Genomic DNA, 22,487 nt, shown 5'->3' with positions numbered 1-22,487 from the left:
CTTTAATAAATATGCTTTTAAGGCGATAGCGTTAAAGGTCCTGTTCACCGAAAATCCGGCGTCGGCATTGTGAGCGAAAAACAATTAGCTCTGGTTTAGCTCTGGTTAAACTTGGATGGAAGCGGAAGCTTCTGTTGCCTGCTATATTATTTCACTGTCACACCCCATCAGTGTAGGGCGCTACATTATTGGAGACACTTAAGCTCATCCTTTAAGGGTATGACGCGAGAGGCTATCAGCCCCCATATAAAATCCCGCTTTAACCAAGCCGTATGAACGTGCCTGCGTGTCGTAGGGGTAACGTGAATGCAAGGGTTCTGGCAGGCTGGTGCTGATATCACCCTCCCATGTGAAAGGAGCGACCCGAGTTGGCAGCTCCTGCCTGTGGCATCGGGATGACGTGAACTCAAATGTCATGGCAGGCCGATTCTAATGTCACCCTCCCACATGAAAGGAGAGGCCCGGGTTGGCGCTGTTTCAGGCAACCACCGACACTGACGCTGAAGGCTCGAGATGGCTACAGTAGTAAAGCTTCCGCTTCAAAAATTACAATAGAGAGATTTAGCGTACCGTGATCCGCCGCTGCGACCCTTCCGATGCGGCAGGTCAATGTGCCGACATCAAGTATGTGGCGCCATCTATCGGCATCAAAGTGATCTGGGCATGCGCAATGGAACGCGCGGTGGCGGATCACGGTAGCGGATCGCGGATCACGGTGTGCTAAATCTCTCTAATCATGGCGCTGGCAGGCGGCAGCTGGCAGCTGACATGGCCGCACACTATCTGGCAGTAGGGTTGCCTGACGTTACATTTGGCAGGAGCTGCCAACTCTAGCCTGTTCTTTTATATGAGAGAATGCATCAAAACCAGCCAGCTAAGACGTTTGCATTCACATTACCGCTATGGCACGCATGCACTATCATACGCTTGGTTAAAGCGGGGCTTTCTTTGTGAGGTGGTAGCATATACACTATCATGTGTATAAATGCGGAGGTTAAGTGTCCTCAATATTTTTTATAATTACGTATAGCAAAAGAAAACTGCTATATATGCAATGTGTGGGCGAGGAGGAAACACTTTTATTGGGAATCTGAATTTAGGAGCCTAAGGTATCGATCACCAGTCCGACCATGGCTCGCCATAGGTCCTCGCTTGGGCTTTGGAAGCCAGGTGGTCCAGTTATGGGGATGAGGGTTTGGATAATAGTGAGAGATGAAATATTTATTTTATGCACTCTTGCACTTGAATCCATCCGATTCTGCTCGCAAATGTCTCTTGCTTCGAAGCGCCGATCACTATATAATATTAGCGCTATATTGCCACGTGTTACACTCATGACCTTATTTTGCACCCGTTAGTCGCTGCGTGACGACCGGGCCCAGCAGCATCTTATTCCTGCCGGACACCATCACTCTCCTTGGGAGCACAAGCGGGTGATTCAGGTGCCACCGCATTGCAGTTGATACTGGGCTGAGTCTCTTGCACGTACCACGTAGTCGTACCTCCACGGCGTGCGACTGATGTGGCCGCGTCAACTTTGCGCTGGTCGTTCCGCGCTTCGTCACTCGGCGTCGCAGCGGCGTCGCGCCGGCGCGCAGTTGTCCACCACAGCACGAGAAGCATTGTCAGTGCGAGCGCAACGACTACACACGTCCTAATACCAAACGCTCTGGCGTCCTCGTTGTCCAGACTGGCTCCCAGCACGAGGCACACCAGCATCTCACCCACGTGCTTCGTCGTCGTCCGCAGGGTTGGGATCTTACGTATCGCGTCCGTCGGTGGCTCGAAGGAGAGCGCGCAGCTAAGCGAGCTTCCCAGGAGTCCCGCCGCCAGGAAGTGCACGGCCCACAGTCCTGGCAGAGACGTCAGAAAGATGGCGCCCAAGACGGCACCCGACTGGGCCACTACTAAAGGCCAGAAGGAGGAAGTCCTCAGGACGCCCGCCATGGCGCTCAGCACGAGACTGGAGCCGTAAAACAGTGACGTCACGAGCTTCGAATCTATCGCGCCGGGGTCGGAGAATGTGGCCGAGAAGGCTCCGAGGAGCTGGCCCACGGCGAGGTGCGAGCCAGATGTGAGGAACAGCACCGTAAGGCCCATGCCCCTGATAACGTACACGTGGCTCGGCTTCAGATCGGCTCTCTGCGACTGGGGTGCCGCCGTTTCCGCTTCGGCCAACTGCTCGAGGTGCTGCTTGAGGCGGAAGAAGAAAGGCGGCAGTGAGGCTGCCACCAGCGACACTGCCGACGCCAGGTAGACGACTTCCGACTGCCCTCCAAGCTGGATGATCACGATGAAGAGCACAGGACAGGCGCAGGCGCCCAGCAAGCTGAGCAGGCGCAGCTTGTGCAGCGTCGCTTCGTCAACCAGCTTCGCACCCGCTGGAATTCGTGAGAGATGAAAAATTAACAATCGCCTTTGTTAACTAATTCTGGCATCGATCGGCACACACAAGCAAGATCTCGCTGTACTCAGTCATGTACTAAATATAGTTAAACAAGAGGAACTTTAAAACAATGCTAAGATCTTTTGAATGCGGCCCGTATGGAGTGCATCAGTATAACAGTGAAAGCGATCGTGACAGGAAATACTATCTTCTTATGTGGTTATGTTACCAACACCGGGAATAGCTTAGATATGGCTGAAGTTGCCTGCCAATTGTAGGCTAGACGTTTGGCCTCGCGAATGGGTAAATGCATGCATTTCCCCTCAAAGATCTCAAGAGGAGACCTCGGCGCACTATACTCACAATATCGGCAGCCTGTTTAGCGCTCACAGTCAGCACAAGATCGAGCTGACGCAAGAAAAAAAAAAAAAAAAAAACAGACACGCAGGCCTGTCTTTTGTCTTTGGGCCAGCTTGTAATGTTTACGCAGATATGTATATGTCCTAACCAACTTGTGAATCTTTACTCGTCGTGGCGGCCGAAGTAAATTCGAAGAGAAGCACAGTACTCTTTAGCCGGCTGCCGCTCTTTCACGCTGCCTATGGCAGTAACGGAACGGAGAATCAGATGCGGCGCGTACCACTGCTGGCGGAGCCCAGTGCGATGCCGGTCGCCGTGAAGGCCAGTATGAGCAGCGGCAGACCTCGGCACCAGGGTACGGCCACCGCGCCTGCGGCAGCCAACACCAGCGAGCCGCTCAGCACCACTTCGCCATTCCAGTGGCTCAATAGCTGTTCACCTGCTCGAAAAGGAAACAGATCGATTAGCGAAGTTTACGAAGCGCCGTATATTGACATCACGCACAGAGCTATTGCGCAGCTTGATTGATTTCGGGCGTTATAGAATGTCAACTCGCGAGAGGCGGGCTAAGGTTATATGGGAAGCGTCATATCCCGAACGTTTGTTAAGCTCAGTGGGCACGAGCTCTTGAATGGCAGCATTATACCACAGCTTGAGGGCCCTCGGGGAAAAGCAAAGGCAGTTTTTGTTTTTAACTGGTTAAGAAAAAGAGCGCTCACGCAGTTATTTTAATGCAGAAACGCGTTTTCTAGGCCTCGCATATGCAGGTTTCCGCAAATTCAGGTTGGCATCCACATTTCGTGGCATAATTCTATGAAGTCCGCATAGCAGCGATAATAATCAGATGTAAAGAAGGATATAGCATCCAGAGAATTAGGGGGTCTGTTGCGGACAATCAGGGAAAATGCATTTCGGCAGCGACTGGATGCACTTACACAATTTGCCGAAAGAAGCCCATTTCAGTGATTCTTTTTGTCTCTTAAGCGTGTGGCCTCTATAAGCAAGTATGCTTTTTATCTAAAAGGTTTCATTACATCATCTACTACCTCTTACTGTCCCGGATGCCTTTTCAGGAACGAACCGTCTTCCGCTCCGTGTCAGGGATTTATTGAAACCGTACCTCACACTGCCGCACTTGCTAAGCCACTCTGTCCAATAACTACTTCCGGAAGCCCGTTGCGGGACGTTCTCAAGTAATGGTCTAACGGCAAAAAAAGAAAAGAAAAAAAAAACTGCTTTAATCATATCTAAGTGCAAGGTTTACGCGTGAAGGCTAGAAGTGTTTTCGAGTTAAATAGGCTTATTTAGGCTCTTGTAAATTTAGATAAGTCTAATCAAGCTTGCTTATGATTAGACAGATATAACTACAATCAATGTGCATTCACTGTATTGAGGCCTCACAGGCCTTTAGGCTTAACTAAACCTAACACGCTCAGTTAGGCTTAGGAAGACGTAATTACGGCACCATGTTGTGTTCAGAACTTCAGCCACGCCCATACTTAATTTTCTAAAATATGCTTCGCGCAAGTTATAACTAGTGATAATTAAGCCAACTTAGCCCTGACCACGACGTTGACCTTGATCATGATACTCATTTTATCCATGGTCATTCAGAGCAAGTGATATTATTACCATGTTCAGCAAAGCTGGGCTTGGCTATCTGCCATATCAACACTCGGTTAGGTGGACGGAATAAGAAAATGGACGAAATCCATCGTGCTAGGCTAGAAGGGAATTCGCACCAAAAAATGATTTCCTGCGTTATGACAAAGAGTTTGAAAATGCATTAAAATAGGAACGGTAACAGGCATTCGCAACAATCGCGCTATAGAGCAGAGTGACGTCGTACCGATCAGGGATCCGAGCAGTTCCCCGGAGGAGCGCGCCGCAAAGATGTACGACAGGCGAGAGTAGTTGGAATGGGTCTGGTCGACCAGCTCCACCAGTGTCGGTCCCGGCAGGCAGAAGCACAGGCCCTGCAACCGTAGAACCAAGAGGCCCAACACGCCGCTTTCGTGTGCTCTGATTTAAAGCCAGATCAACGGTCTAACCAGAGGCGTTCGGTGATGTTCCGCAATTACCGGCTGAATTCATAACGCAAAAGCGTCAGAGCGCGCGTTCGCCAAAAACCCCGGGGCCAACAAAATTTCACGATTGTCAACGCAGTGATGACGTCACATGTAGTGACGTAATTCAATCACCGTCTCGAGGTTCCTCGTAAGGAATAAATATACTCTTGTGGAAAATAAAAAGAGTGGTAGAGATGAAGTTGAACCACTGCCGCCTTTCGATTGCAAGCGGCTAGGGTGCGGTACATCGCACCGCTGAGGGGAAGCTTTCGTGCAGTACAATAGGCCCTATAGAATTGCCTCATACGATAGGGCGGGCTCCATTATATATTACACTAATACTAATTACTAGCAATATTTAGCTGAAATTAAGGCCGCTAATTACTGCTGACTGGCACTATTACTATACTATACTTCGCGCTGCTAAGTAGCAGTATGCTATATTTGGCCCTACTGATTAGCACAAGACTATAACTTAGCAACGATGCATAATGTTCATAAGGCAGCGCTGCTGAAATAATTCTTAAAAAAAGAATAATTTAACATGCAAAGCACACACACACACACACACACACACACACACACACACACACACACACACACACACACACACACACACACACACACACACACACACACACACACACACACACACACACACACACACACACACACACACACACACACACACACACACACACACACACACACACACACACACACACACACACACACACACACACACACACACACACACACACACACACACACACACACACACACACACACACACACACACACACACACACACACACACACACACACACACACACACACACACACACACACACACACACACACACACACACACACACATATATAATGTTAAAACTTTACGATCAAAATAAAATCCTCTGTAAACAACGAGAACAGTAAAGCGTTGCTAAAATGTTTGGTTTGTAGTGTTTAACGTCCCGAAGCGACTAAGGCTGAAAGGAGGACTGGAACAACATGGTTTCCGGTTTCTCGAGGTGCACAGCGAAGTGGATACGTTACAGGAAGGCGACATAAAAGAGAAGCAAACGGACGTAGAAGGGGTACTTTTCTGGGGTACTTTTCTGTTTCGTTGAGTGTCGTCTGCTGTATACACCACCACACACATCATCACACGCTTATCCTTTGTTTCCGCGTGTACGTTTTTCATCGGTTGTGCCTACGTTCGCGGCAGCGGGCGTCAAAGGGGCACTTACCTGCGATGAATGCGCATTGCTGAAACGCCATTATTATCTTTTATGAAATGCGTGTTTAATTTGATCGGGGGTCACATGAGTAAAAAAACAGAAACAGAGTGGGATGCATTTAAGGACAAACTGCCAGCGCCGGCCAAGAGGTTCGCAGTGTAACGTCCGAGATTAGAAAGGTATAAATATTCATCAGGCCTCGATACATATTACGCACATTTTTCTTTTAGCTCCTATGAGCTACCGCAGTAGGCCGTACGCGTTGTGCCTAATGAACAGTGATGGAAAAAGAGCACTCTGAGAAGCCTTGCATTCTGGTTGCTTTGGCTGAATTCGATTTCTGCTCCCAGCTGTTGTATAGCGCTCCTGTTTGTCGTCCTCTACAATGGGATTATTTTACAATTTTGAGTCATATACGCATACTGCAGTGCAAGTATTTCACTAAAGATGCGTAAAAAAGAAAAAAAAAAAAAACCCTACAGCTGGTGTGTTTTTTTTTTTTCGTTGTTGTTATACACTCGTTGGAAGCCTTGGCTGACGAAATTTATTTGAATTAATGACGACAATTCGTACATTTGCTCGAGTTAAACGGGGCCACGCAAGACCAGATTACGCAAATTAAAAATAAAGGATGCATATGTGGGAGTTTTATCACCGGGTTAGGCAGGCTAACTTTTGTTCAGCTACACTGATAACTTATCGACGCCGGTAACTAACGTATCAGAACAGCTTCAAGAATTCGTCCCGCTCTTCTCTCGCGGTATCCGTTCATGATAACACGCATTGTTCAAGATGCGTTGCAAGGCCACATTTCCGAGCATTGCTAACTAGGTGGTTGCCGAGCCCTTTTGTCATCTCATTCGCATGGCTTCGTTATACTACACTGACGTCATTTCTCCTCCGCAGCGCCATTAAGCAGAATGCAACAGAGCCTTACAGCTAACCTCCGTCCGGCACGCTATATGCCAGGGGCACTGGCCAAATGCGACTCACGACTCTCTCGCTGTCTAAATATGGCATATGTGCCGTATTCTTCCCAACAGTGAAAGCGGTGAAGTGAAAACAGCGTAAGACCTTTACATGCGAATACCTAACCTAACTGCTCCATTGGTTGCAACTTCGTCGTCGGAGCCAAACTTTAAGCTGCTTGCTTCCCGAATGAGGCGCAACAACGCAGAGACACAATGCGTAGTCGACGTGTGTGTGACATTCAATGGGACAACCAGACTTCTTGAACAAAATAAAAAGCATTTGCCAAGGCCAATTTTTAACTTCTTCTTTTGACTCAAAATATCTTTATAGCTCCTTGAATATGCCTTTCCACACCTTGTCATATGAAGAAGATCAGACATGTTTTCTAAAGCGCGAGCAGGAGCAGCACATTGTTTCATACCGATCGTTTTAGCATTGCGAATCAATGCTAGTAATAGGCCTTGCCGACCGCCGGCTATTTGGAGAAAAATAACTGCGTTCACCGCAGACCATACAGTGCACTGGATGTTCTTGGGCATGATGGTGACGCGCTTGGCGTGGATTGCGCACAGGTTGGTATCCTCAAAGGGGCCGACCAAGTACGCCTCGCTAGTAAACCATCCTCCTGTGCTTTTGCGTTCATCGTGCTTCATACACTTGCCAACCTGTTGAAGGCAGTGATCATGAGCTTCACGGCTGCGCTTTCTTTGGGGTATGCAAAATGACGTGAACGGCGCATTAGAAGCGGTTTGAATTGGTTTATGGTGTTTGACGACTCAAAACGACTCAGGCTATGGGAGATGCCGTAGTGCAGGGCTCCAGTAATTTCGACCATCTGGGGCCCTCCAACGCGCACTCGCACAGCACAGAACAGGGGCGTCTTGCTTTTGGCTTCGATGGAAAAGCGGCCGCCGTGGCCGGGACTCGATTTCGCAGCCTTTGGTAAAGCAGCCGAGCGCCTAACCACTGCGCAATTACGGCGGGGTGCATTAAAAGCGTTCGTTGCCCGTTTCAGCTTCACCGGATTTCTTTGAAGTGCTGCTCCGAAAGCTTGAGCGGACGGAACAATGGTGTCGCCTGCAATGCCGGCACAGAAGTAATCGAGTGCTGCTCCTCCACCAGGATCTGTCGGGAGCCGTGGTGCGGAACAAGGTCGTGCGTGTGGCAGATATGAGGCCACACATGGCCCCACGCCGGCAGAGCAGCTGTTGTTGCCGTACGCATGAGCACGTGGGCTTGTTTTCTCGTTGGGTGCGCATTCCGTCTATTTGAAAAAACACGCTCACAGCTGTTAGCGGCAGGCGACGGTGCGATTTAAATGGAAGCTGAACGGAGAACACGTGAAACGCATCTGTCCTGCCCGTCTATCCGGCGTTATTGACTCCATCACTCGTTCGTGCCGTCCACAGGCCATTCGGCTGTGCTTCTGCAATTTGCAGGGCGAAGGTTTTGCGGGTCTTTTTTTTTTTTTCATTCAGTTATACGAAAAAAAAAAAATCTACGAACACCAAATGAATTCGAGGCGTTAAAAGCTAAACCAAATTTTCAAATAATTATTGGTTCGAAAGAATTGAAAGTCATAGGCGTAAATCATAACCACGCAGCGCGCAGAGATTGGGATGCTTCGTTGAGAGCTAGGCTGAGAGGCGTCTGTAAAGGCTGGTTGCAACCGTATACCGGAATGCCGATGGCTTTTAGCGGTTATGGTTTTTCGTGGAAGCGGTAATTTTCATTAAAATATCCGTGGGCCGTGCTTTTACAACGTAAGTAACCGTTGTGTCCTCTTCTCTACTCGTTTCTGCCATCAAGTGAGCTGCTATTAAGGATGTTCGGAACCAACTCGCCCCAACATATTGTTTTGTGGAAGTAACCGTTGCTGTGAAAGGTGATATAGCAAGCATGCTAGAGTGGACTTTGGCAAGTAAAAGATACGAGCCGCTCTGCACAGGTCTCATTTTTTACTTTTTTTTTTTTTTTTGTGTGGAATGTTACGATAGCCGCGATGACTGGCGCTCAAAAAAAAAAAAAAATCGCGCGATGGGTAGGAATGATAGATATTCTCCCAGGGGACGTCAGTCTTTTTGTTTTGTACGCTGAGGCCGATTGCATTGTACACGAGTTGAGCGTTGTCTCGCATAATTTTCGTAAAAAGATATTCAGCGCTATACAAAGACACGGACACTGGAAGAAAACACAGGACGGGCGCTGTCTTCCAGTGTCCGTGTCTTTGTGTAACGCTGAATATATTTTTTAACATGCTTCACCAACTAGCCCAGCAATGAGTTTTGTCTCGCACAATTCTTGGTATTTTTAAATGAAGACTGCTGGACTGATAATAGCAACCGATTTTAAGGTGCACTGTGATATACTGAAGTCGCTGATGCTTTTCCGCATCGTGTATATGTAGTCTGGAATTCGTTATTGCAATTCGTTATGTATTGGCGGAATTCAGCGTTGTGACTTTATTCCCAATCCGTCGAAAAAGTTATGTGATAGAAATAACAGTTCATGGACCTAATTGAAATGCACTTTTCTGCCGAACAGGGTGCTTTGCTCTGGAGCTTATCGCGCGATAACTTCAGACCGCTATGCGTGATGGGAACGACGGACAAGGGTGACCTAGAAAAGCATTTGATGTGGCCGCTTGAGATAAGGGTTCTGTAAATAAATGTGATCTGACTTTTGTATTTCATATTTGAATGTTTCGTGCTTGACTTAGGAAGGTTCCAGAGGTTCTAGACGCGCGTCTCGAAGTCGGACATTTAATCAAGCTTTCTACGTGGCTAGGTAGTGCTGATTGCTAAGAAACACCTTAACAGCAAACAAGACAAACCAAAGAACGAAGCGACTGCCCCAAGAAAACAAGAGAGTTATGTTTCATATGTGCCTTCTTTTGTGCGAAAATATATTTTAGTAACCCTGCATTGATTTATCAAGTTTCACACTGTAGGTAACTTAGCTGCATCCGTGAGGTCCGCTGTGAACGTAGAATTCGTTTTTAATATACCGCCATGAAAAGGCACATACTCAAGGAGCTGTCTGTTGTGGTACTGCCCCACCGGTAGTATAAGCATCGCTGACATATATTTGCAGTTGCCTTTCGCTTCAGCCTTTGTGGCGGGAAGGGCTTTGGGAGGTCAGAGTCCTTGGAACATGAGATAGCCGCTAGAGAAAGCAGTGGTCACTCTTACTGAAGAGGAGACAAGGCTAAACAAACAGTTCACACAGTAGGCTCTCCACTTGGCTTAAAACGGTTGGAGCGTCTTGTTCCCAGTAGGTGTTGCTTTCGTCTCAGCGAATGAAGTCATAACATTTATTTCTTGCGAAACAGAGAACACAGTAAAATGAATGTGATATCCGACTACATTTATAAGCTCTACAGCAAGACTTCATCAGGTTGTAGAGAAGAATTTCGCTTAGTTTTGTAACACCTTTTCCTCACCTGTTGCGGCTGATGCTTAGCGTGAAAAAAATGTTGGAACATTAATTTTGCCGGAGTAACGTTATTTCTTACATGTTTCAGAGCAGGACCGTAAGACTACGCCAGAGTAACGTTATTTCTTACATGTTTCACAGCAGGATCGTAAGACTACGGAAGTGCTTACGGTCTGCACCACATGCGCGATACAGAGGGCATTACTATATATATATATAGGTTTAGTGAGGAATTCAGCTGGATGGATGGATGGATGGAATATAGGAGCGTCCCCTTTGAAACGGGGTGGTAGCAGTAGCTATCATGCTCATTTTTCTCCATATATCTTAATTATTGATTTAGAATTGTTAACTAAACCATCATTCTATTTATTAAATTTTGCTCCTACATTACTAACATTATGTCACTTCTCTGCTTTTAAGCCACCAATCTTCCAGCCGTTTTTTGCTAGTTTCCACCGCCGGTTTATTCACCCGGCCACTGTTATCTCTAAACCCCAGAGCTTCAGGAACAGTGATTGCGCCTGCATCAACTTCCGGATGGATACCATTGCATTCGAGTATAATATGGTCAATTGTTTCACTGCTATGGCGCAGGCAGCAGCGCCCCCATCCGGGGTTGCTTCCGGTTGAAACAATGTTCGCTGAAACAGGCCACTCACCGTGGCAAAGAAGGCGGTGGCAAGCACCAGCGCTCTGGCCGCTCGCCGACAGCGGCCGTCCTCCATGAAGGCATGGTCCACGGCCTCGGGTTCGTGGGGTCGCTGCGCGCTACTCCGTGTGCGCGCGCCCTACACCGTCGCCGCACGCACCTGTTCCTGGGCGCACGGAACTACAGCAACACGTGTGGATGCGCATAGCAGCTCCTCTGCCGCCGACAGCGAAGGTCGCTTCCCTCTTTCCCGCGTTCGTCGCTGCGGCACGGTGTAGGAGCACTACTCTGTGCGCGGCACGAGAGTCAATCGGCCGACGGAATTCGATAAGTGACGCACCCGATCGGCTGGTCGCCGATAAGCAGGAAGGTACGAAGGCCGGCATGATAAGGGCTTCTATCCAGTGCCGAAGATCTCGTGCTGTGCTGCTGGCATTCTATAACTATTGAGGGGCTTTATCTATAACAGCTCCTCTTCGAGCCGCTCTCCTTACGTCACCTGCGGCGCTGCCATCGCAGTCTATTTTTTTAAAGGTATTTTGCAAGCAACGACGTCCTCTAGCGGGGCTGCAGTCCTGGTCGAAACCTCTTTTTGACTTGCTTATGAAAGGGGTCTGGTAGCCTTACCGTTGTATAGTTTTTTTTTTTTTTTTGCTAGTAGGCCGTCTTCGATGAAAGGCGAGGTTTACCACTGCTCATTGTGTACATGCACGGAGAGAGCTGGATCATATTGAGAGGAGGGAAATGATAAGACATTCGTAGAATGGACAAAACGTGCGAAAATAGCTTTTCGTGCAATTGATATATTGCTCCTACTGCTGCTGTACCAGACATTGGCTTCTTTTAACCAAATGGTTATCCGGCGGTTTGAAAGCTGTGTAGAACCAGAGTTCTTCACTGTTCAGGCTCTGGAAGAACTTGGACAATAAAAAAAAAAGGAATATAAGGGGCAGGAAAACAAGATTAATGTTTGGGATTCGAAGGCAAGCAATACATTATTTCGGGGAAGAAAGAGGGCAACTCTCCTGGCAAAAATGAATGGACGGCGTGAGAGAACGTAAAGAAACTGGAAAGTCCGCTTGGCAATCTTGGTAGTCTTGGCAATCTTGCAGCAGCAACCTTGGCAATCTTGCTGGTTGCAAAGAAATGCTCAATGATCCTAATTACTGATCTATCTGGTCTAGTCTGAAACGCCATCTTCCCTTGCAAAATAATTTAGTTCCGGCGCTCAATCTAGCTTCGGATTAGCGATTCATGAGAAAGGCGGTTAGGGACAGCTCTTTTTTTAAAGGATGTGACCACCCTAACTCCTTTCCTCCCCAATAGCGGGCGGCCGCCGACGAGCTGGCTGAGGTCGTTCTGGCAAGGAACTGTCTTTTTCTAACTGGAGATAGACTCCTTATCTGTCTATTTTAATGAGCTCTTTTTTAAGCCTTCCATAAAGAGAGGTTCAACATGGCAATAACTCATGACAATTATTCTGGCACCTCTATCCGTGTTGGGCTACTTTATTTTTATATTGGCTCATGACGTCGTCTGGATTAATGTCCGAGCGTGATGTGTATTCCAAGCAGGCCAACTTAGCTTAAATGAAAACATCGTAAACTTCATCATTATTCTGACTATAACCACTGCAGGGAAAAATGCCTCTCCAATATCTATTCAATTAGCCAGGAATAATTAAAAATAGCAGGCGTTCAGCTATCCTTGAAGCAAGTTTCATAAGCGTTGGTCATCGGCCGCAGTCGCTGCTGCCACTTGGCTCGCTTCCACGCTTGGTAAGCTTCTCGGCAACGGGCTAGTCTGTCTTTGTTCGATTGTGTTGGCAGCCTGTCCGGCACGGCGACAGCCTTCATCATCATCATCATCACCATCTGTGCATATGGCACATACCCACAGTGGGGGATTGACCAGAGTTCATGCAGGGTTAAGAATAGAATTTATGATGTATGATAGATGTACGTTTGCAGTCTGTCTTTAGCGCGGTGTCGCATGTGTACGGATTATTTATCTAGAATAAATATAGGAGTGGCGCAGATGGAATTTTATGAAGAAGAGGATGTTCACTGCACAGTACGAGTGTTTTGCGATTAGAACTTGAGGAAGACGATGTTCAACTGCACAGCGCGAGAGTGTTGCAGTTTTACACGAGGCGTGACCGACTGCGGCGATAACATAGTGCTCTCGTGTCTGGGAACGACTATAAAGACGATGCTATTTGCTGTGCAGCGCGAGATGAAACATGCGGATGTATGGATGGATGGAATATAGGAGCGTCCCCTTTGAAACGGGGTGGTAGCAGTAGCTATCATGCTCATTTTCCGGAGGGCGGCATAGGATTACGTGGCGCCATCTGTTGAACACATGAGGTACTAACTCCAGGAATAACGTGAAACTCGCAAATGAACGCAGTAGAAATGCTGGAAATGAACGGCGGCGCAACACGGACACGGACAAAAAAGGGACACCACATGTGCATCATGCACCAACTCGACCCCCAGGCCGTTATTCTGAACGCTCTAAAAGGTTTTGCTTATATATACTCCACAGGCATGAACTTGTGCTTATAAAAGGTTTTCTACTTAGTCTCTCCACAAACAGTACAAACTCAACGAGGAAAAAAAATCTTAAGCAGTAAAATTGAACATTTGCTCTGAAATTTCGTGGAAATCACTTTCCCTGAGATTGTAGGAATAAAACAAATTAAACTTGTGACGCGCACCTCTCAGTGTCTTCACCACCTTAAGAATCCGACATATCTTCTGCAGCAGTTTTTAGTACGGGGTCTGTGAGGCTGTTGATAACTTGACTTGGGACAGCCCATGTCACGAATCAGTAACCCTCTTACTCAAAACTGTACAAGCTGCCCTAGGTCTCCGTCTATACTTATTGTGCACGCATAAGATCCATCTTGCTCCAGGCTTCTAACTTTTTGAGAAGGGTTAGTGAAGGTACCAAATGCTAAAAATGCTAAATGTGTTCAGTCATACCATCTGTATAATCATGACAGTTGCAGTGGCTGTGTTCTTCAACTTTCTTTTTACACTCTTCGTCAGGCGCGCACAGGCGAAGTCCATTTCTAAGATGAAAGTTGGGATTCATAGGCACTGTCGAATGATCTGAGAAAAAGTTATGCATAGACCGCCCCATAGATAGTCAGCAACTCGTTAAATTACAGCTTCCAAACATGTACTTTCCGTGGACTATAGTCGGGAATATGCGGTAAAAAAACAACGCACCACACTGGTGACACATGAGCAGAGTAGGCAAATGTGGAGTAACTATACCGAATTTTTTGAAGGGTCCAAAGTTTTAATAAAAATCGGCTGGCATCAAATTAACAAGATGAGTTAAACCGCATATCCAAATCCAAAATCAAAATATGTTAACTTTTATAATTTTTGCTTTAAGCGTATGTTGCACGTGTGAAATTGTAACTCGTTCTCTGAACAGGGCATGCGTGAGAACAAAAATTCCGTTCAATAGTTTGTGGTGCGCACCTACGAGATGCACATAAGTCAACCTGATAAGAGGATTCACAACGTAGCTCAGATCAGTTGTGAATATTATTTTGATTCAACGTTCACTGGGATGTACTTCAAAGAAATTAATTAAAAAAAAGCAGTGGACACATACCGCATACGCTTCTTGCCTGTGGGTACATCAGAGGATACACCGTATGACTTCATTCTGGTCCTCAGCCTCCACGCTGTGTAAAAAACTTGAATGCAGTTTAACACGCGCGCTTTGTTGTTCGCCCGATTCGTGAACATTTCATTGAGAGTGTTGCATGCTTAAGAAATGTGTATAAAGCACTGCTTGATCCACCACAATGAATGTCTCTGCTGGATGAATTGGTGTTGTTAAAAAAAAAAAATTGAAGCCGTGTTGGCCGAAGTGTAGCTGAAAAGTCTTTCTTGTAACCTATTGATTTCAGTGCCGAAATCGGTAATGAAAAAAAAAATATAGTCCAAACATTTGAGAGGAGCTACTATTAAGGCCCCCCAGTAACCTATTTCTCTGATATTCGCCTGAAAACATAACCTCGAAATCCTATAGACTCAAGTAGAAAACCAAATGAAACGTGACGTGCCATCGCACGTACTTTGCCTTTACTCAAGTTAGCTAAATAGGATGCAGTTTTATCACTTTTCATTGCGAATTGCCTCTGAGCAAATACGGACATACCACAACCCCACAGACTACTCTAAAGGAGGAGGTGAACCCTTTTAGAGCGCAGCTCTTTAGAGCGTAGCGCTAAAGCCCTGCGCTCCTTCCGCCACCGTTCGCCGCTGCGTGTATCCCCCTTCTTCCTCCGTGGCGGCGACCGCGCGTGTTCTCCGATTGCTGGGCGCGCTCCGGCCGCAACCGTTCGCCGCTACTGTGCTTAAATCTTTAAAAACTTTACATGTGCTATCAACATTGGGGTAATTCCTACCCTGTACAAGTAAGAACTCCAGTGACGAAGCGGCAAGAGTTCGCGGAAAGCACTTTTAACCTTCGTGTATTAGAACAATGCTGTTCCAATTTGGGCGTTTGTTTTTCTCCGCTTTTTGTCATTGCCTCGCGCGATGTCCTGACATACTATAACGCCGGCCTTGCTACCGACGAAAGTTCCAAGGAAGCTGACCTATTATTTATTGCATGTATTTGCTGTGTCCATATGCCATTATTGTAGGGGGATTAAGTGCATACTATTTCAGATGCAAATATGATATTTGGAACATGTCAGCAATGTAGCAAATTATAAAAATAGATTAACAATCTAGTAGTTAGTACAACGATGACATAAATCATTTTGACATACCACTTGTAATTTGGGGACCTGGAAAATATACATGAAATTACCTTTTCAACGCTGTTGTTTGAAAATCAAATAAAGAAAACGTGTCACAACCTAAATAGCTAGAATCGATCGTGATTCATTTGACCGTGATGGTACGGCCTAGAACAAACGTATGAGGCAGTCAGAAAAAAATGTATGTGTTCTATATTGAGGCTGCGCCGAGTTGTCTGGACAAATATAGAGCATTGCTTAGTGCATACATTTTGTGCTGATTTATTATGGGGCAGCTACGTCGAATGAGAACACACGAAACATGCATGTTTTCCATCACGAGGCGAATTTGGCGCGCGACCTCTGGTACTCATAAGAGTCCAGGACACCCGAGAAATTTGTCAACGACTGTGCTGAGAGAGCCTCCCCCCTTTCACAAATGAGTTCTGGCTCACTTGCTATGTGCAGGGGGCACGGAGATGCGGCGTCAGCGTCATTTCGAAGATTTGTGCGACAGCCGCCGGTCGACACGCAGCAGAGCATAGCCATCTTCAATGGCCGTGCGTCGCACCATCGTCCTTGCCGCGAGTACAAGTAAAAGGCAGAGAACGGCCAGCGCCGCCAGTGTGTAGTAGAAAAGCATCGGCTTGCGCTCCAGCTCCGCTCCGAGGCAAAGAGGCGCGAACGCCGAGCTCGCTGTGACGGTGAGCACCGCGAGGATGAACCTGCTCACAGAGACGCCCGAGTAGTCGTGCAGGAGCAGTAACGTGGACGGCATCATGGGGGCCATGCAAGCGCCGGCCAGGGCCGTGCCGATCCACATGACCCTGGTCTGGTAGCCAAAGACGGATCCGCAGCCGGTCGCTGCCACAAGAAAGACGTTGCAGCACAAGAGGACGTTGAAGGAACCGCGCTGCTTGAGGCACATTATGGATACGCCACGAACAGAGCTGTACGCGGCCCAGAAAGCCGACGTCACGTAGGCGGCCGTGGTCTTGTTGTGTCCCAGCAGGAGGGTATACGGAGCGACAAGCTGGCTGTATATGATCTCCATGGCGACTGACGTGAGCAGGTATAAGAACAGCACGACTATCAGACCATTGCAAGGTACGATAGGACATTGTGTTTCCATGGGCCTGAGGTCCTGGTGACGAGGGTCGAAGGAGAAGGCAACAAGAGTAAGGAAGACGACGACGAAGACGTAGAGGCCCACTACCCAGTAGGCGTATGCGACGTAAATGAAGTCTTTATCTTCGAGACTCGTAAGGAAGGCGAGTTCGCTCTCGATGGCAGGCGGTAGGTCGACCCGCGGCTGCAGGAGGCTCCGCTGAGTCAGGAACGGTTCCCCCAATATGGGAGCCAGGGAGCAGCCGATGCAGTACATGAAGCCGAGCGTCTGCACGAGGAAGCCACTTGCGTCCCTGTGCAGCGCTGATATCCATAGGATACCCACTGCACGCGCAAGACAAGAGACTGCTTCGCCGTCAAAGCGAACGAATTCGAAGTAGTTGGACTCTGAAATGCGTTACTGTGATGTGGTATCGTGAGCTAAAGTAAAAGGCCCCGCCCACCACGTGTTGAACCACGTCAAACTGCATGCGAGTGCCCCTGACGAAGCAATTCTGGTCTCGAGACCCCTTCAGTGGCCGATCGACTGCTCCGTTAGATGGATGATGCCGACCTCGGAATCAGGGGTCGTATTAGGGCCAATCCATGCTAAACATCCCAGACTCCACAAGCGATCGCCACAAATTCTTATAAATACGTTGGCCGTGTTGGGAATTGTGCGAAATGCCTTTTGTTGAAGTATCTTTGATTTATTTTTTGCGGACGTACGCTAGTGCATCTTGAAGTTCTGGCGAAGAAAGTTGGTTTGAGAAAAATATAAATAGTATGTGAAGCAAGATGTCATTACAGCTGTTATTTTAGAATGCTAAAATGAACTTCATAAATGAAACATAAGAAGTTGTCGTACTTTCTTGGATCACTAAAAAGCAAAAGGTGTCGTCTAGAACTTTTTTTTTAAATATTAACCTCGATAAAGTCTCAGCCGAAACAATTTTGTTACTCTTTCACACGTTGCTATGGTAAAATAGTTTGATCTTGTTGAATGAAACGGTTTTTAAATAAATGTCGTCCGAACTCCGTAAAAAGTAAATTTTCCTTGATATTCAGACCTATATTCGGAATGAAGACCTTACAGAAAAAAAAAGAAGTACATTTTGATGGCTCAATATATACTTTAACGCCTTAGCTTTTAATCTAGAAGATTTTATGTAAATTTTGTTCGATGGGAGAAATTATTTTTTGAAGTTCATAACTAGCCAGAGCGGCAGGCGGCAGGCACTGTCGATCTGTGACTTCGCTGGTGAACACGGGCAAAAAAGTCTTACCTTCGCTTCAGGAGATTAAGAACACTGGAAGTTTGTTAAGGCTTACGAGCCACACGGTGCGGCTCAGAAGCAAACCCCCTGGCCTTTGAACTTTTGACGAAGACTGTACCTATGTCAGGTAGTATTTCAGTGATTATAACCATACGCTGATGGCCAGGGTCATCCACTTCTAGCTATAACACGGGCACAGCTTTAAAAGCAACGTTGCGTCCGGCGTGCGCTTCATCAGCATCATCATCATCATCAGCCTGACTATACCCACTGCAGGGCGAAGGCCTCTCCCATATTTCTCCACTTAACCCGGTTCTGTGCTAGCTGCATCCACTTGACCCCTGCGAACTTCTTAATCTCATCCGCCCACCTAACTTTCTGCCACCCCATGCTACGCTTTCCTTCCCTTGGAATCCAGTTTGTTACCCTAAGCGACCATCGGTTATCCTCTCTTCGCACTACATGTCCTGCCCATGTCCATTTCTTCTTCTTAATTTCCGCTAGAATGTCAGTAACTTGAGTTATTTCTCTGACCCACTCTGCACGCTTCCTATCTCTTAATGTTACCCCTACCATTTTTCGTTCCATAGCCCTCTGGGTTGTCCTCAACTTAAGTAGAACTCTCTTGGTTAGCCTCCGCGTTTCAGCGCCATAGGTGAGTACAGGTAAGATGCAACTGTTATGTACTTTCCTTTTTAGCGATACCGGTAAGCTGCTAGACATAATCTGCGAGTGCTTGCCAAATGCGCTCCATCCCAATCTTATTCTTTTTGTTGCGCTTATATCGGCGTGCGCTTATATGGAAGCAAAGCAACACAAACATAGAAGTGCCCTGCGGTGATGCTTTGCATGACATGCCACTTAGCTTTATTGCGTGGCCGTGCAATGCGCAATGGAGCTTTTATAAAGCAGTGATCGTGTTATAGCTATAGAAGTGGACGAGGCTGGCAATGCTCAGTCTTCGTTTTCGGAGGACGCGATGGTTTTTTTTGCAGCACTCTTTCATTTCGCGATTTATCTATATACTTATTTTCAAGCTGCTTCTTATAGAGAGGAACGCGCGGTAATAATAATAATAATAATAATAATAATAATAATAATAATAATAATAATAATAATAATAATAATAATAATAATAATAATAATTGGTTCACAGGAAGGGAAAGGCGCCGTATCTGTCACGCTCTGTGGACACCTGAACCGCGCCGTAAGGGAAGGGAAGAAGGTGGGATTAAAAGTGGGACGAGAGAAAGGGGAGCCGTAGTGGAGGGCTGCGGAGTAATTTCGACCACCTAGGGATCTTTAACGTGCGCTGACATCGCACAGCACACGGAAGCCTGTTCTTTTCGCCTCCATCGAAACGTAGCCGCCGTGGTCGGGTTCGAACCCGGGAATTCCGGCACAGTAGTCGCGCGTCTTACCACTGCACCACCCCGGCGGGGCATGTGTGTTTTTCGTGCGCATGGACGCGTGCACGTGCTATTAATGGCATGCAATCGGAGGTACGTATGTTGCTGCTAGTTAAGTTGGAGGCTAGTTTGAGTAAGGACTCGAATCTGCGATATACTATGTACCTCCAATTGTATGCCGTTAGTTGTAACTGTAGGCATCCATCGAGAATTAAGACAGGTACTAAGCCTTCCGTTACTTGAAAAACAACGTAAACAGTGTTAAAGGCGCTGTCGCGTCTACTCTTAAGTAGAAGCTTCAAGCATTTCCAAAAATGTCCTCACATCTTCTTATAGCGACACTTAATTGCGCATTTCGAAACACGGGCCCAGGAAGCCTCTGACACGCAGCGGTCACCGAGTGGTTAATACGCTTGGCTATTCGGAATACCCGGGTTTCAGTCCGACTGCGGCGTTCATGTTCTGATGGAGGCTAAACGCGAATGTGTCAAGGCGTCCGTGTGCTGTGTCAGTACACGTAAAAGATCCGGGCGGTCGAAATTATTCCGGAGCCGTCCACTACATCTCTCTCTTCTTTCAACGCCACCTTCCTCCCTTCCCTTATACAGCGCGATTCATGTGTACTGCACGGTGATGTGCAACATATACTGCGCCTTTGTTTTTCTATGAACAAATTTACATTTTTAAAAAAGCACACTAAAGGTTTAGCCCTGCGCAGCAAGCAGTATGATATTGTCGCAGTGCAGTTGTTTAGAACTGAGGCAATATTTTTATCCGCTTGCGGTAGTTCTGCTGTGATTTTAGGCCTTTGAACTACAAACAAACTGCGCATCTCTCTCCCATAAAATCGGACGGCAAGAAATTGATCTGTTCACCCAAGCAAAACGCTTTGCCGGGGTCCTATTACGCCCAGGCGGGTGAAATATGGACGTGCCGCCATTGACCCTATTGCCGCATCTGACGCCGTTGCCACATTTGACACTATATAGATCCACTAACGGCTATAGTGTACGGGTGCGTTCTTGCTCACGCATACTGACCGATGTTGATGGCTCCCAGAGCGAAGCCTCCGAGCCCGAAGACTAGCTGGCTCTGTAAGAGCGTGTCGAAGTAGGACACGCCGAGGCAGGCCATGGCTAGGAAGAAGTCGAGCATGATGAGAAGAACCTGAGGGTTCAGGGGTCTTAGGAGCACGCCACCTGGATGTAGAATGGAGAAGAACGTCTCACACAACATCCGATCGAAAATAGAGAAGCAAGTGCTCCCGAAGCTTTCGGCCGTCATCCTGTACGAGGAAGCGGCGCTTTATGTATCCTTCGTCCGCTGTTCATTCATGGTGTCGAAAAAGCGAGAAGTTTGCAGGTGCTTGTATGCACAAACTACATATCCAGGGAGTTATGAAGGGAAAGTGTATACACATACACAACATACATGGCAGGGGTAGACAGGCAGAAGGGTCCATGCCGTGAGCCACCGTGGCGTGAGCATTACTGAGCGCATGGTGCCGAGGACGATTCTTGGGACTACGGAAGCAATAAATAGCTAGCTTCTTCGGAACCTTCAAATGGCGGAGACAGCTCCGGGCCAGCAAGACGCCAGGTTCGCCGCTCATTTCACGATCGTTCGACCATGCTTCTGCTTTTGTTGTTTTTCTTTTTGCGGTTGTGTTATTTTTTTCAACGTGAGGTGTCCTGTAGGAAAGAGGGAAGGAATAGTTCTCTGGGACGGAATTTGGCGGGAAGACGAAAGAATGTGCGTGCTTCGTGTGTGGAGAACAAGTTGTTGTTTTGTTTCGTAGCTTTACTTAGCTTTTGCATGGATGAAACCTAGAAATTAATTTAGAAAGTAATTGAGTTACTCAGTCGAAGTAATTGCAATGGAATTTCATTACATTTTAGGAGCAGTGATGAGTAATGTAATTTAATTCCTTTTATGCAATTTTGAGCAAATTAATTAGTAATGCAATTTAATTCCTTTTCAAAAGTAATTTTGCCATGTATGGTACACAAGCACGTTCAGTTTATATACCAGTCAGTGCATGTAGTTTTGCATGTGTAGTCATGTAGCTGCAGTGCATGCTTTCCACCCCTAATAAGAGCTTGCTTTGTGCTTGTCATTTAGCCAAATAGACAGCGACTTGACATACTCAGAAAAAAAGAGCTCTTTTAAGTTGCACTTCAGAGATTGGACTTAAGAATGTAGTGTTTGTTGCTGTCCTTGTGAGGAAGGAGGTATATAAACGTATACGCATACTTTACGAGTTGGAGCCTTTCGTGTCTAATTTAACACTTCTAACGTGATAGCGTTAAAGGCCCCGTTCAACAGAAAATCTGGAGTCGTCGCCGGCATCGTTGGCGGCGTTGGCGTTGTGAGCGGTAGCTGAATTGGCGGGCAATGACTGGACGTAGGGTTAGCTACTAACTCGGAGCTCTCCTTTCGTGTGGGACTGCGATATTAGAATGAGCCTGCTAGAACTATTGCATTCACGTTGCCCCTAGGCCACTCAGGCACGTTTATATGGCTTGGTTAAAACGGTGATTATAAGTGAGGTGGTAGCCTACGCTATCACGTCATACCCTTAAAGGCGGAACTTAAGCCATTTTTTTTTTTTTTAAGCAGCGGTCGACGTTACATCACATGGTCACGTGCGGTGCAGCTTGGAAACTGATATTAACACAGCTCCTTAGGCTCGGCCGGGTCACCGAAGCTTTGGCTTGCACACCAGAAACGGGCAGTTGATAAGGCATATGGGCACATACCCTGAGATGACCTGTAATGACTATATATACCCTGAGATGACCT

At 47.0% G+C, this 22,487-nt stretch overlaps 3 protein-coding genes across 4 annotated transcripts in view; 1 reads left to right on the top strand and 2 right to left on the bottom strand.

Annotated features, from left to right (window-relative positions):
* Positions 1-22,487, top strand: part of LOC146182120 (sodium-dependent glucose transporter 1B-like) — a 79,928-nt gene that overhangs the window by 23,196 nt on the left and 34,245 nt on the right. The gene's annotated exons all lie outside the window — the stretch shown is intronic.
* LOC146182122 (uncharacterized) lies at positions 1,066-11,378 on the bottom strand. 2 transcript variants are annotated; one of them, XM_084575604.1, is made up of 4 exons: positions 11,126-11,378; positions 4,596-4,722; positions 3,027-3,185; positions 1,066-2,381 (listed from the first exon to the last, which is right to left on the bottom strand). In XM_084575604.1, exons 1-4 carry the CDS (start codon positions 11,189-11,191, stop codon positions 1,390-1,392), a joined length of 1,344 nt encoding a protein of 447 aa, XP_084431730.1. In that variant the 5' UTR covers positions 11,192-11,378; the 3' UTR covers positions 1,066-1,389. The 2 variants fall into 2 exon arrangements, with proteins under 2 accessions (XP_084431730.1, XP_084431732.1); XM_084575606.1 differs by having other exon boundaries at positions 3,027-3,116.
* LOC146182121 (solute carrier family 60 member 1-like) lies at positions 16,366-21,147 on the bottom strand. The gene is made up of 3 exons (XM_084577741.1): positions 21,117-21,147; positions 20,726-20,884; positions 16,366-17,407 (listed from the first exon to the last, which is right to left on the bottom strand). The coding sequence occupies exons 1-3, from the start codon at positions 21,145-21,147 to the stop codon at positions 16,386-16,388; spliced, it is 1,212 nt and encodes a 403-aa protein (XP_084433867.1). The 3' UTR covers positions 16,366-16,385.

This window comes from Amblyomma maculatum, chromosome 8 (assembly GCF_055883805.1).
Source record: "Amblyomma maculatum isolate TAMU_Amacu chromosome 8, ASM5588380v1, whole genome shotgun sequence".
Taxonomy (NCBI): Eukaryota; Metazoa; Arthropoda; class Arachnida; order Ixodida; family Ixodidae; genus Amblyomma; species Amblyomma maculatum.
Note: the sequence above shows the minus strand (reverse complement) of the source record. Positions and strands in the feature narration are given on the sequence as shown.